General features: G+C 46.2%; 1 protein-coding gene across 10 annotated transcripts in view; it reads right to left on the bottom strand.

The window, feature by feature from the left end:
* ZFP90 (ZFP90 zinc finger protein) overlaps positions 1-14,912 on the bottom strand; it is a 121,071-nt gene that overhangs the window by 36,416 nt on the left and 69,743 nt on the right. For 2 of the 10 annotated variants that reach the window (XM_040442906.1, XM_040442908.1), the window contains exons 1-2: positions 7,269-7,462; positions 6,913-6,979 (exon numbers count right to left, since the gene is read on the bottom strand). The exons of 2 other annotated variants lie outside the window; for them this stretch is intronic. In XM_040442906.1, the coding sequence (XP_040298840.1) occupies positions 6,913-6,945 (33 nt within the window). In that variant the 5' untranslated portion in view covers positions 6,946-6,979; positions 7,269-7,462. Of the gene's footprint in view, positions 1-6,912; positions 6,999-7,268; positions 8,694-14,912 lie in introns of those variants that run through there. 6 more of the 10 variants (XR_005780787.1, XR_005780786.1, XM_040442914.1 and 3 more) reach the window with 6 other exon arrangements.

The following is a 14,912-nucleotide window of genomic DNA, read 5'->3' as shown; positions in this document are numbered from 1 at the left end:
AAAACAAGACCCATCTATTTGCTGTCTACAAGAGACTCATTTTAGACCTGAGGACACCTTTAGATTGAGAGTGAGGGGATGGAGAACTATTTATCATGCTACTGGAAGCCAAAAGAAAGCTGGAGTAGCCATACTTATATCAGACAAACTAGACTTTAAATTAAAGGCTGTAACAAGAGATGAAGAAGGACATTATATAATAGTGACAGGGTCTATCCATCAGGAAGAGCTAACAATTATAAATGTCTATGCGCCGAATACTGGAGCGCCCAAATATATAAAACAATTACTCATAAACACAAGCAACCTTATTGATAAGAATGTGGTCATTGCAGGGGACTTTAACACCCCACTTACAGAAATGGATAGATCATCTAGACACACGGTCAATAAAGAAACAAGGGCCCTGAATGAGACATTGGATCAGATGGACTTGACAGATATATTTAGAACTCTGCATCCCAAAGCAACAGAATATACTTTCTTCTCGAGTGCACATGGAACATTCTCCAAGATAGATCACATTCTGGGTCACAAAACAGCCCTTCATAAGTTTACAAGAATTGAAATCATACCATGCATACTTTCAGACCACAATGCTATGAAGCTTGAAATCAACCACAGAAAAAAGTCTGGAAAACCTCCAAAAGCATGGAGGTTAAAAAACACCCTACTAACGAATGAGTGGGTCAACCAGGCAATTCGAGAAGAAATTAAAAAATATATGGAAACAAACGAAAATGAAAATACAACAATCCAAACGCTTTGGGACGCAGAGAAGGCAGTCCTGAGAGGAAAATACATTGCAATCCAGGCCTATCTCAAGAAACAAGAAAAATCCCAAATACAAAATCTAACAGCACACCTAAAGGAAATAGAAGCAGAACAGCAAAGGCAGCCTAAACCCAGCAGAAGAAGAGAAATAATAAAGATCAGAGCAGAAATAAACAATATAGAATCTAAAAAAACTGTAGAGCAGATCAACGAAACCAAGAGTTGGTTTTTTGAAAAAATAAACAAAACTGACAAACCTCTAGCCAGGCTTCTCAAAAAGAAACGGGAGATGACCCAAATAGATAAAATCATGAATGAAAATGGAATGATTACAACGAATCCCTCAGAGATACAAACAATTATCAGGGAATACTATGAAAAATTATATGCCAACAAATTGGACAACCTGGAAGAAATGGACAAATTCCTGAACACCCACACTCTTCCAAAACTCAATCAGGAGGAAATAGAAAGCTTGAACAGACCCATCACCAGCGAAGAAATTGAATCGGTTATCAAAAATCTCCCAACAAATAAGAGTCCAGGACCAGATGGCTTCCCAGGGGAGTTCTACCAGACGTTTAAAGCAGAGATAATACCTATCCTTCTCAAGCTATTCCAAGAAATAGAAAGGGAAGGAAAACTTCCAGACTCATTCTAGGAAGCCAGTATTACTTTGATTCCTAAACCAGACAGAGACCCAGTAAAAAAAGAGAACTACAGGCCAATATCCCTGATGAATATGGATGCCAAAATTCTCAATAAGATACTAGCAAATCGAATTCAACGGCATATAAAAAGAATTATTCACCATGATCAAGTGGGATTCATTCCTGGTATGCAGGGCTGGTTCAACATTCGCAAATCAATCAACGTGATACATCACATTAACAAAAAAAAAGAGAAAAACCATATGATCCTGTCAATCGATGCAGAAAAGGCCTTTGACAAAATCCAGCACCCTTTCTTAATAAAAACCCTTGAGAAAGTCGGGATAGAAGGAACATACTTAAAGATCATAAAAGCCATTTATGAAAAGCCCACAGCTAACATCATCCTCAACGGGGAAAAACTGAGAGCTTTTTCCCTGAGATCAGGAACACGACAGGGATGCCCACTCTCACCGCTGTTGTTTAACATAGTGCTGGAAGTTCTAGCATCAGCAATCAGACAACAAAAGGAAATCAAAGGCATCCAAATTGGCAAAGATGAAGTCAAGCTTTCGCTTTTTGCAGATGACATGATATTATACATGGAAAATCCGACAGACTCCACCAAAAGTCTGCTAGAACTGATACATGAATTCAGCAAAGTTGCAGGATACAAAATCAATGTACAGAAATCAGTTGCATTCTTATACACTAACAATGAAGCAACAGAAAGACAAATAAGGAAACTGATCCCATTCACAATTACACCAAGAAGCATAAAATACCTAGGAATAAATCTAACCAAAGATGTAAAGGATCTGTATGCTGAAAACTATAGAAAGCTTATGAAGGTAATTGAAGAAGATTTAAAGAAATGGAAAGACATTCCCTGCTCATGGATTGGAAGAATAAATATTGTCAAAATGTCAATACTACCCAAAGCTATCTACACATTCAATGCAATCCCAATCAAAATTGCACCAGCATTCTTCTCGAAACTAGAACAAGCAATCCTAAAATTCATATGGAACCACAAAAGGCCCCGTATAGCCAAAGTAATTTTGAAGAAGACCAAAGCAGGAGGCATCACAATCCCAGACTTTAGCCTCTACTACAAAGCTGTCATCATCAAGACAGCATGGTATTGGCACAAAAACAGACACATAGACCAATGGAATAGAATAGAAACCCCAGAACTAGACCCACAAACGTATGGCCAACTCATCTTTGACAAAGCAGGAAAGAACATCCAATGGAAAAAAGACAGTCTCTTTAACAAATGGTGCTGGGAGAACTGGACAGCAACATGCAGAAGGTTGAAACTAGACCACTTTCTCACACCATTCACAAAAATAAACTCAAAATGGATAAAGGACCTGAATGTGAGACAGGAAACCATCAAAACCCTAGAGGAGAAAGCAGGAAAAGACCTCTCTGACCTCAGCCGTAGCAATCTCTTACTCGACACATCCCCAAAGGCAAGGGAATTAAAAGCAAAAGTGAATTACTGGGACCTTATGAAGATAAAAAGCTTCTGCACAGCAAAGGAAACAACCAACAAAACTAAAAGGCAACCAACGGAATGGGAAAAGATATTTGCAAATGACATATCGGACAAAGGGCTAGTATCCAAAATCTATAAAGAGCTCACCAAACTCCACACCCGAAAAGCAAATAACCCAGTGAAGAAATGGGCAGAAAACATGAATAGACACTTCTCTAAAGAAGACATCCGGATGGCCAACAGGCACATGAAAAGATGTTCAGCGTCGCTCCTTATCAGGGAAATACAAATCAAAACCACACTCAGATATCACCTCACGCCAGTCAGAGTGGCCAAAATGAACAAATCAGGAGACTATAGATGCTGGAGAGGATGTGGAGAAACGGGAACCCTCTTGCACTGTTGGTGGGAATGCAAATTGGTGCAGCCGCTCTGGAAAGCAGTGTGGAGGTTCCTCAGAAAATTAAAAATAGACCTACCCTATGACCCAGCAATAGCACTGCTAGGAATTTATCCAAGGGACACAGGAGTACTGATGCATAGGGGCACTTGTACCCCAATGTTCATAGCAGCACTCTCAACAATAGCCAAATTATGGAAAGAGCCTAAATGTCCATCAACTGATGAATGGATAAAGAAATTGTGGTTTATGTACACTATGGAATACTACGTGGCAATGAGAAAAAATGAAATATGGCCTTTTGTAGCAACGTGGATGGAACTGGAGAGTGTGATGCTAAGTGAAATAAGCCATACAGAGAAAGACAGATACCATATGGTTTCACTCTTATGTGGATCCTGAGAAACTTAACAGGAACCCATGGGGGAGGGGAAGGAAAAAAAAAAGAGGTTAGAGTGGGAGAGAGCCAAAGCATAAGAGACTCTTAAAAACTGAGAACAAACTGAGGGTTGATGGGGGGTGGGAGGGAGGGGAGGGTGGGTGATGGGTATTGAGGAGGGCACCTTTTGGGATGAGCACTGGGTGTTGTATGGAAACCAATCTGACAATAAATTTCATATATAAATAAAAAAAAATAAATAAAAATAAAAAAATAAAAATAAAAACTGCTCTTTTAAAACAAACAAAAAAAAAAAAACAAGTGGCCTGGCTGCTCCTGGGGGTCCAAGAGCATCTCGTCTGAGTTTGGATGACCTGGGCCAGCTTTGGCTGAGCCTGTTCATCCTGATGATATAACCACAGAGCTCTTGGGATCTGGATTCAATGGAGACCAGGTCCTGGTCCCTATTTCCTCCCCTTCAAGGTAAATCTGGTCTTCATTTGCAGCTTTTTCTTCTAAAACTTTCCCCATTTCTTACTCTCCTGGCGGTTTCACCGGTTTTTTTATTCCTCCTGAAAATGGAGTGCACATATAATGTAGAAAAAGATACATAACGTCTATACAGATATAGCTACTAATGATCCCACAGATCCTAAGGATTTTCAGGGTATCCCTCCTTTTGCTCCCATTCCCCTCCACTTTGGAGCCACTTCAGGTATTAGCAGAGCACGGGGGGGAAGGTCCCATCTACCAAACACCTCTCCACAGGAGCTCCAAGTTTCAAACTCTTGTTCCTACACTTCATCATTCACAGAAATCTTTAAAACTAAGAAGAAATCGTCCTAGTTTCCTGCTCAAGAACAGTGACTCAAGCTCTATTAACTATTAACCATTTCCAACATTCTGAACACACCAGACACACCCATCCTGCTGCTCATCCACCCACAGCACTCTCCTCCAGACCTGTGCATCGCCTCCTTCTGTACAGATGTCACCATCTCAGTAAGGATAAGGCTTACCCTGACCACCTTATTTAAGCTGTACCCTTACCATAAGCCACCCTCTCCCGCACTCAATCCCCCTTACTTTTCTCTACCTTTTTCCCCCAAGGTACTGTCACCTTCTAGGATATTATAAAAGTTACCTACTGAATCTTCCTTTCTCCTCCTTCTAGGGTGTAAGCCCCGCGAAAGCAGAGATCATTATAGATTTTGTTCACTAATGTACCCCAACTACTTAGAAACGTGTCTCAGCACATCATAGGGGTTCAATGGCTATTGGCTGAATGAATAGATGAATGGATGGATTATGAAGGCCAAAAAGAAAAAAGTCCAAAACTCCTTTCTATTCTCATCTACCCACTGCCTGCAGCCACACACACTGTCACAAAGAACAACGGTTTTGTGAACATGCCCTTCATCTTCTGGCCTCCCAATGCCCTGACCCACAGTCAATTGGCTCTATCTCTACCCCCTTCATTTTCACTTGTTGGACTCTGCTCCTATTCAAGTGACATCTCCATTCACTCTTTCCCACAAGCAAAATTTCCTCTCCCCTCTCTGTACTCACAGCAGCCTCTGGACCTCTGAGACAACATCTGACACCACCTCTCTGGTACTATATACTTCTGCCAGATGCTTCCCCCACTCAGTTAACCTCCTGGATAAACAGTCACATGACTCAATTACTCATCTCTTGCATTCCCGGAGGGCCAAGCTCAGAGAAAGGGAACCTCCGACAAAGGGAAATTTCTGCCTAAAAAGCCCCCTTTGTAGAGTCCCTTGTCCTGTCCTTTATCCTGTACTTTATCCACGATCATCACCTGCAGCCTGGGTTAGGTAACCCAAGTGGACTGTCAGGCCATTCCATGAGAATATAACTGAACTAGAGTATTTAGGGAACAAAGCTTTGAAAGTGTTGTTTAAAGCAGTCCCTAAATTCACTGCTCAGAACACAAATCCACTTTCACCATTAAAAAGGCAACCCTTATGGAAAGGATTATCACTCCCCCTTGGATCATCACCCCCATGAAATGTTAAGTGTGTTAAGTGATTCTAATTCTAACAGCCTGCTGAAGAAACACTTTCTATGGAAATGCACTGATGACCAGTGATTTGCTCTGGCTCACCTCAAACCAAACAACTGTCTTGTTGTACTAGTGTTACTTGTCTTCCTCCTTAAGGCTCACCCTTATAAAGCAAAAACATATAACAAGAAGTAAAAGATATAAAGGCATTATACATACTGTGTGTGTTTAATTTACAGTAAACTGCTTTTAAAGGACATTATTAGTCAGTATTTTTATCTGGATTGATTTTTTTTTTAATTCTACTTTTAAGTAATCTCTACACCCAGTGTGGGGCTCGAACTCACAACCCAGAGATCAAGACTCACATGCTCCACCAAGTGAGGCAGCCAGACATTCCTGGATTGATCCTGATAGTCTAAAACACTCAACAGCTAGAATCTGTGATTTTTCCTTAATTCTAAAGAGAGTGTAGATTAAAATACCATCTGAACCTTGTTATATTTTCATGGATATACTCTATGCAGATCAATGGATAACCTCAGAGTTGTGATGCTTCTAGACAATGCCTCCTCCCTCACAAGAATAAATGAGTTGAGAAATCAGCTTCATAAAATTAATGAAAGCTGAAGGCTGGACGCCTGGGCTGTGCACTATTATACTTTTGTTAAAGCAGAAAAGTACACAAAAAGTAAGGGGACAGGTCCTTCTTGTTCTGTTTTTTCCTCTGGGCCCAAGAAAGCCTATCTCCAGCCTCTTCCTACGCAAATCTCCTTAAGGTCTCTTTATGGCCCCCGGGTCGGAGACTGGGGCTCCTCTCTCCTTCACTCACTAACAGTTACTTCCTCCTCTACAGTAGTCTATCCTGTGACCCTACCCTCTCCATTCCTTGACAAGAGTTCAAGGAATTGGCTTGGCACTCAGGACTCTCAACAGTGACATTTCCCAACATGTTCACTCTTAACTCCTCCAGCAGAACCGCACCTGGTCCCCTCCTTTTGGGAAGCCCGCTCCTCCCAGCTCTGGACATCTCGGGTTTTCGCAAGGCTAGGAAGCTCGGAGGCGAAGACCGAGCTAGGAAAGGGAGTCGCTCAGGCGGAGAACAATGACCGCTCTAAACCTGCCCCAGGGGCCTCACTGGATGGGACGCCCTGGGGTAGTGTGAAACCCGCTGCTCACCTGGGGCGCGGCCATCGGAGGCCTCGGAGCCATGCCTGCCACGCCGGGGTCGGCTTCCAGACTGGGGCTGGGGAGAGAGGACAGGGCCCACTCACCCGGCTGCAACCGCCGACCCCTCACCGCCGCGCCGCGCCCGCCTCTGCCCCTCAGCCAGTTCTCTGTGGAGAGGGATTAAAGGGGCTGCGCGGACAGCGCCTGGGCCTGCCGTTCCCCCACCCTCAAATTAAAGGGTCGCCGCGTCCGGGACACCGTCCTCTGGCCACGCCCAGTCCCATCCGCAGGATGGTGGGCGCGGCCCGGCGGATACAAGCCAAACCCGTGGGAGGTGCCGCCTGGACCCGCGCACTCGGAATTACCGCTTCCTGGGGACTCCGGATTTCACGACCTCGGGGCCACGCAGGGCTCGGGCCAGCTCCTCCTACACCTGCTGCAGGGTCCGTCCTCTCCAATGCTGATGTGCGGAGGGACGGCCCAAAGCGGCCTCAGCCGCACTGGGGCCGGACAATGGCCGCAGCGGCGGGGCAGAGACGGAAGTGCGCTTGCGCACGCGGAGGCTCAGTCCCGCAACTCCCGGGCAGCGGCCGACTACACTTCCCAGAGGCCTCTGCGTGTGGGTCCCATAGAGGCAGCCTGGGAGGTCTCTTCGCCACTTTTGGGCCGCTGTCGTGGGGTCGGCAGTGTGGCTTGGGTACTCGTGCGTCCGTTTATTCCAATAATAGTCACTGAGCACCTCCTCTGTGTTTGGGGCATGTTGCTAGGGGCGAGATTCAGCGGTAGATGGGAAAGAAAAGACCCTGCTTTCGGGGAGCTAGCGTGCACTCCTGTGGACGAGGCCAACAATAAAAACGTAAACATATCAAGGTACTGACTTCAGCTACAGGAATTAGACAGTTAAGCAAGTGGGGCAACGTTGCATATTCATCACAAGATGCTACTTCCTTTTCCTCTTCTATGCCATCTTCACCCATGGGTCACTAACGGAAGGTTTAAACAATGATTCCCCAGATCACACTTACTATGACTAAGATACTTGAGTCACTTATTGCTCCGAGAGGATAAGAGAAACTTTTCCTTTTGTCCCAGAATTGGTAACCTGGACTCAGCTGAGGACTTAGTTCTTCTTCATTCTAAAGAAAGACCAAACATTTGAGACTAGACATCATCAGGTCTTATAAAAGGGGGGCCAGGTGCTGAATTTTTGCCCTATTGCTATTAACCGTTGCCTGGACACAACCCCTTTCCCAGGTTCTATGAAGAGACTGGAATGGGAAAGAAAACAATTCCTCATAATGGCATGTTCCCAGGAAAAGGGGAGGTTACATAAACTACCCCCAATGCCTGCCAGAGCAAGAGAAAGGGAGTTAGAGAAGAGGCTGGGTGTAAGGAGAGCAGCCTGAATTCTCATTGTGTAGTAAGTGGATACACTGGAAAACAACTGGGCTTTAGCTCTAAGGGAGTGAGAGGGGTGCAGCTCACAACATTACTGGGTGTGAAAAGTTGCTGAGGAGGTTGGAAGAGGTTGAAGCAAGAGCCAGATCTCCCAAGTCAGATATCAGTTGATTTGCTCTAAGAATCTCACAAATGCACTTACGTTTCTCCCAGTGTAGCTAAGCAACTTTAATGCTGGATGAAATAGTTTTAAAACCTTTTAAAATACACCAATGCACTGAAAATTGGTAAGATACACTGAAAGCAAAAACAAAGCAAAAATAACAACTTAAGAGTGGTAGGTGGAGGGGCGCCTGGGTGGCTCAGTTGGTTGAACCTCCGACTTCAGCTAGGGTCATGATCTCACGGCTTTCGAGTTTGAGCCCCGGGTCAGGCTCTGTGCTGACAGCTGGGAGCCTGGAGGCTGTTTCGGGTTCTGTGTCTCCCTCTCACTCTGCCCCTAACCCACTCACATTCTGGCTCCGTCTCTCTCAAAAATAAATAAACATTAAAAAAAAAAAATTTTTTTTTCAAGAGTGGTAGGTGGAGCACTAGAGTCAGCTCTCGCCTGGAAGACTTTTGCAAATAAGGCAAAGTTGAACTTTGTTTTCCATGGTCTCTTCCTTTCCTTTCAAGGACGCCCTCTGGCTGGGAAGGCCAGGGGTGGGGCATCCAGATGGGAGCCACAGGCTCCTCTCAGGGGGAAGCGCGGCCCTACCTGGCAGGCTCTGCCGCTGAAGGTCAGGTGGCCAGGTGGGTTGATGTCGTCCAGCCGCACGGAGAAGACAGCAAGCTGGCCAGTTCCTCCTAGGCCAGTGCACACCTTAGGGTTGATGGCAACCTCCCGGGCGTGGAGCGTGGCGCTAACCTGTCTTCCAGCCCGTGGAGAGTCACATTCTTCTCCGAGCCTCCTGTTTCCATGACAACCGCCTCCGAGGTGTCTCCGAGGTGTCTGCTCCGTACTCGGAGTCCCGGAGCTGAAAAGATCAACTCGCGGGTCCAGTTGAGGTCCCGGGGCACGGGCGCTGGGCCAGGGACATCGGCGGGGGCCACCAGGTGCCCGAGTGGTGCTCCAAAGCCTCTCACGTCCCCGCTACACGGTGGGCAAGAGGCCGCCCCTGTGCTGGGGAAGCGACTAATAATGCAGTATTCAGCGGGTTTTTGTCCCAGCCACGACAGAGGCGAGAAGACCCGTCGTTAATGCCAAATGCCTTCCATATTGCCTTCTCTGTCTTTAATATCCACGTGGATTTGACCTTCAATTCCTCACTTGGCCCGCCGTGGGTCCAAGGCTTCTGGCTGGGGCCTTCCCCACAGCACAAGAATATCCAAGTTCCAGTCCCTTAAAATGTTCATTAAACTGTTCCACCCTCTCGTTTCCAAGAAAATTCGTGAGAAAAAAAGGGGGGGGGGGGGGACTTGACGAAGGTAGCTCGTCCAGATCCTACCCTGTTAAGCCAGAGAACCAGCGATTCCTGAACCAACAGTGAACTCGGGTCTTGTCTTCCCTGCACTCCCGGGCTGGCAGGACACGAATGAGGCGCTGAGTGGAGGCTGTGTAGCTTCAGCCACCCACTGCTAGATCTGAAGCCGACCTTCGAGTCGGACACGAAGGGAAGCGAGTTCTCAGGCCCAGGTCCTCTCGCTCACATCGACTAACACCTGCTTTAAGTTTGGAACTTCAGGGGTCAGTCCGCAGAGCGCTGGGGCTCTAGTGCCACCTGCTGGCCACTAGGACCTTCTACTCCTGTAAAGTTTTCTGCATAACAATATTGAGAACATTAATTTGACAGTTTCCGGACCATTGCCGACCCTGCCAACCGCCCACCCTCAAGTCAAGCTTCCTCCATACGGCCCAGAAAATGTTTTTCAATTCAACAAAATTTCACTTAACACCTATGTAAGCCCTCATTCCCTGAGTCCCCGCTGCCCTCTATTTCCTCACAAAACCTCCCTGGTGGTCTCCTGCTACTCTGGGCTGAGCTGAAGACTCAGCTCTTGCTCCAGACTCAGCTGCAGCTACTCAGGCTGGACCCGAGTGGTGTCGCCTCAAGGGCAATGTAGTCCCCACAGGTCACAAGAGCCAGGTGTCAGGAGACCTTGATGTGGTTTTAGGGTGATGGTGGGGTTCGGAACTGACAGCCAAGAAAGAATTCTTGAAGTCGTCTTTGGTGCAAAAAGGTGATTTTATTAAAGCACAGAGACAGGACCCCTGGGCAGGAGGAGTTGCACTGGGTTGTGAAGAATGGCTGGTTATATACTATGGGACTGGGGGAGGTAAAGTCGAGAGGAACTTTCTTAGGGGACCTGGGTGGTTCATTCGGTTAAGCATCTCACTTCAGCTCAGGTCGGCTCAGGTCATGATCTCGTGGTTTGTTATTTTGAGCCCTGCGTCAGGTTCTGTGCTGACAGCTCAGGGCCTGGAGACTGCTTCAGAGTCTGTATTTCCCTCTCTCTCTGCCCTGCCTCCCCCCCCCCCCCCATTTCTGTCAAGAATAAATAAACATTAAAAAAATATTTTTTTGATTAAAAAAAAGAGGAAGTTTCTTAAAGGGATTTTCCAGATGCTAAAGACTCACAGATTACTGGAGGCCTAGCTATTGTCAAGCTAAGGTTGTTTTTCCCTCTAGCAAAGCATTAACATTAAGACAGTAGGGAGTTCCTGGAGAAAGTTTTACTCTGCCTACCTCAAGTAGTTGTCAATGGGCTGTAGGTTATAAGGAAATTTAATTTTATATGCCATGTCCTTCTTGCCCTTGTTCCCCACATCACTATGGAGGGGAAGGTGATGTTGGGCTCCAGGAAACTGAGTCTATAGGTTTCTGGAGATTAGGCTATTGATAAGATTGCCTTTCCTTGTAATTTACTAAGATATTTGTAAACCAATGGAGACTCTATCAGTTTAACCATTTGTTTCTGTCCTTTCCTTTGACCTTGGGCAGCCAGGAATGCCTGAGGAATGTCACACATATCCCACAGGCGTGCTAGCTTGTGCTGGGCCCTCAGCTTGCCTCTTGGTCCCTTATCAACCTCATTTTGGCTTCTGGCTCAGCCATCTTGCTCTCCCTGTCACTTGCTCCTTGTTTATCAAGTCTCCTTATGTCTCAGTGGTGCCTCAAGTGTATCCTGGCATCTCATCTTTGCCCTGGCACTGTGGCCTGGTCCCATTCTCTCCCCGGGTTTGGAGTCATGAAAAATGTCTACTCAAGGAAGGTTTTCCTCAGATACCTCTGTTATCTGAGACAAGGGTGTTCAATGACTGTGAGATGTGGTTAGTTGTGTGGGAAGATTGATCCTACCTGGAGATCCAAGATGCAAACAGCATCGGAGGGCTTTTCTGGACAAACACAGGGACACTGCTTAGAGACAAAGAAGTGGACAAAATGAGCCAAGGACAGAATATGGAAGGAGGGCAGAGAACGGATGAGGTGCTAGAAATAAACAAGATTATATTATACTTCTTGATTAACCGTGTTTCTGAGTTTTTGTTTTTAAAATAAACTTGCAAGTTAATTAACTTGAAATTATTCTGAACAAGGTAATTTTTGTTCATGGCTAACGTTCTCTAACATTACAACCAGATATATGAGTCCAAGGGACCTGAGTTAGGCTGCCTTTAGACTAAGCCTGCCAGGGGCCCAGTTCCAGAGACATCTGTGGACTGTAGCCCCAACTGGACTGTAGCCACAAGTGGATCTTGCTCACTTGCATGCCCAATAAACATGTGCCCAGTTAACCTGGCTGAGTTTATGAAACGAAGGCTTTGCTTTATTAAAAAGAGTAATGGGCTCTGAGATCAGCTAGACCAGCTTCTTCCTTTTAAGGATGAAATAGAAGCCTAGAGAGGGAAAGACACTAGTTGGAGAAGAAAGAAAATGGCACAGGAAGACAAAGCTGCATATGATCAGCTGAAGGAGATTCATAAGTTACATGTGGCATTGGGCTGGTTTTTTAAAAGTGTTTATTTATTTATTTACTTAATATTGAGAGAGAAAGAGAGAGAATCCCAAGCATGGGGCTCAGTCTCACAACCGTGAGATTATAACCTGAGCGAAAATCAAGAGTCAGAAGCCCAACCAACTGAGCTTCACATTGTGTTTGTTTGTTTGTTTTAACTCATCAGGTGAATGCTGGGGTTTAAAACAATTTAAATTTTCAATTTATTTTTATTTTTGAGAAAGAGAGCACATGAGCGAGAGCAGGGCGGAGGGGGTGTGGGACAGAATTTGAAGCAGGCTCATGTTGACAGCAGTGAGCCCGCCCGATGTGGGGCTTTAACTCAAGAACTGTGAGATCGTGGGGAGCCTGGGTGGCTCAGTCGGTTAAGCATCCAACTTCGGCTCAGGTCCCGATCTCACAGCACTCCTGAGTTCAAGCCCGGCTTTAGGCTTTTGTGCTGACAGCTCAGAGCCTGGAGCCTGCTCCCGGATTCTGTGTCTCCCTCTCTTTCTGCCCCTACCCCACTTGCACTCTCTCACTCTCTCTCTCAAAAATAAATAAACATTAAAAAGAAGAAGAAGAAGAAAAGAACTGTGAGATCAAGACCTGAGCCCAACTTGAACGCTTAACCGACTGAGTCACCCAAGCGCCCCTAAAACAATTTGAATTTTAAAATGGTAATTAAAAAATAGAACACATTCTAGATTAGGTTTTTGGTCATTTGCATCATTTTCTTCTTTTCCATTTTCTATTCAGCCTTATTTGAAGGACTGCAGTTGTATGGTCACCAACAAGTGTCTTTCCCTCTCTGGGTTCTATTTCATCTGGAAAATGAAATATCTGGTGTGCCTGATCCAAAGCCAAATTTTATTTTTCCCCTACAACTGTTATGCCTGGCTCAAACTGCATAGGTGTGACCCGCTGGGAGGTGAGAAAACGTGGAAGTTAAAATCAGCTGGGTCTTCGACCTGCCTGGGCCTTTGCCAGGAGCTGACTGCCACACATCCGCTGGCGTCTGGGACCCCACACCTTGGGTGTTTCCTGCACCTCCCGGCACAGAGGCACAGGTCTAGAGGGCTAATGCGGGAGACAGGCCCTGCCGTTACCATGGTGACCTGCCGGCTTCTCCAGCCTTGGTTGCCGCCTAGCAACCAGGACATCCAGGGCACCTGCAGCTCTATCATTTCCCTCTGGCCATGTATTGGGGGCAGCTGTGTTCAGGGAGGTGGCTGGCTACCTGTCCCTCTACTGCTAGGCCCAGACCTGACCTCTTTAGCACTTCTGGCTTCTCTGCCTTAGGGCCAGGCTTCTATGACTTTGTTTCCCCAGGCCCAGAAGTCCTAACCACCCACCCCTTCCAGCCAGGGTCCTGGGAGCTTAAAAAGAGTTCTTACCTCGGACACTCCTGAGTCCCTCTAGAGGAGCAGAAAGGTCCAATGTGGTACGAACTAAAACACCTTTCTCTCCGCCACACTACCCAGCAACCGTTGATTTAGACCTCAGATTTTGGAGCCACTTTTCTGGATGGATAATCTTTGAGATGGGATACCATTGACAGGACAGCCTGGCTAGAACCCAGGGAGGCATCAGTGTTGGGGGTATCACCAGAGCTGGGGATCCCTTCCACTGGGAGATGGGCAGGCATACAGACAAGCTAATCCAATATAGGTAGGGGTGGGATGGGCAGTGACAGGGTTGGTGGCACAGGGTGTACCAGCAGCATGTATGGGGAAGGGGACTCACCCCAGGCTAAGTCAGAAAGGAATGTTTCTTGGGGGACATGATGCCTGAGTTGAGGCTGGAAGGGTAAATAGGCATCTAGGTTGGAGTCGAGATTTCCATGAGGGTGGGCTTTAGGTGGACTGGGAGGTCTTCAGAGTCTGCCTTTCTGAGGGTGTGATTCCCCATCCAAACCCCACTGATCTTGTGTCTCCTTGTCTGTTTCCTCCTCTTATCCTGTCCCCTTTCCCTGGGCGATCTCCTCCAACTCCATGACTGTAATCCACACTCCTTTGTCACATGTGGTCCCTTCTCCCTGGGCTACTCACAACTTATTTCTCCACCTGGTGAACTCTTACTCATTCTTCAAGACCCAGCTTGATGTTCACTCCTTTCTGGCCTTACCAGAACCACCCTTTCATTCATACATTCAATTCACACACTTCCAATGAACAGCAAGTGTTAGACCTAGAATGTGACCCTATATTGTAACTGTCTGTTCACTTGTCTGTCTCCTGGGGGGGGGGGGGGGGGCCGTAAGATGGAAGGGCTCTTTTTTTTTTCTTTTTTTTTTTTAATTAATTTTTTAAGTTTATTTATTTTGAAAGAGGGAGAGAGAATGCGAGAGAAAATACACCCAAGGCTCAGAGAGAAGGGGAGAGAGAGAATCCCAAGCAGGCTCCGCACTGTTAGCAGAGCCTGATGCAGGGCTCGAACTCATGAACTGAGAGATCATGAATTGAGCTGAAATCAAGAGTCAGAAGCTTAACCGTCTGAGCCACCCAGGCCCCCCACCCCACCCCATCTTTTGTTTTTCTAATCCTCAGGCTTTAACATTTACTCTCTGAATGAATGGGTGGATGGATGGATGGATGGTGGATGAATAATCACACAGTTTCCTGTAAAGCAATGAA

This window comes from Herpailurus yagouaroundi, unplaced genomic scaffold (assembly GCF_014898765.1).
Source record: "Herpailurus yagouaroundi ecotype Mexico unplaced genomic scaffold, PumYag 190, whole genome shotgun sequence".
NCBI lineage: Eukaryota > Metazoa > Chordata > Mammalia > Carnivora > Felidae > Herpailurus > Herpailurus yagouaroundi.
Note: the sequence above shows the minus strand (reverse complement) of the source record. Positions and strands in the feature narration are given on the sequence as shown.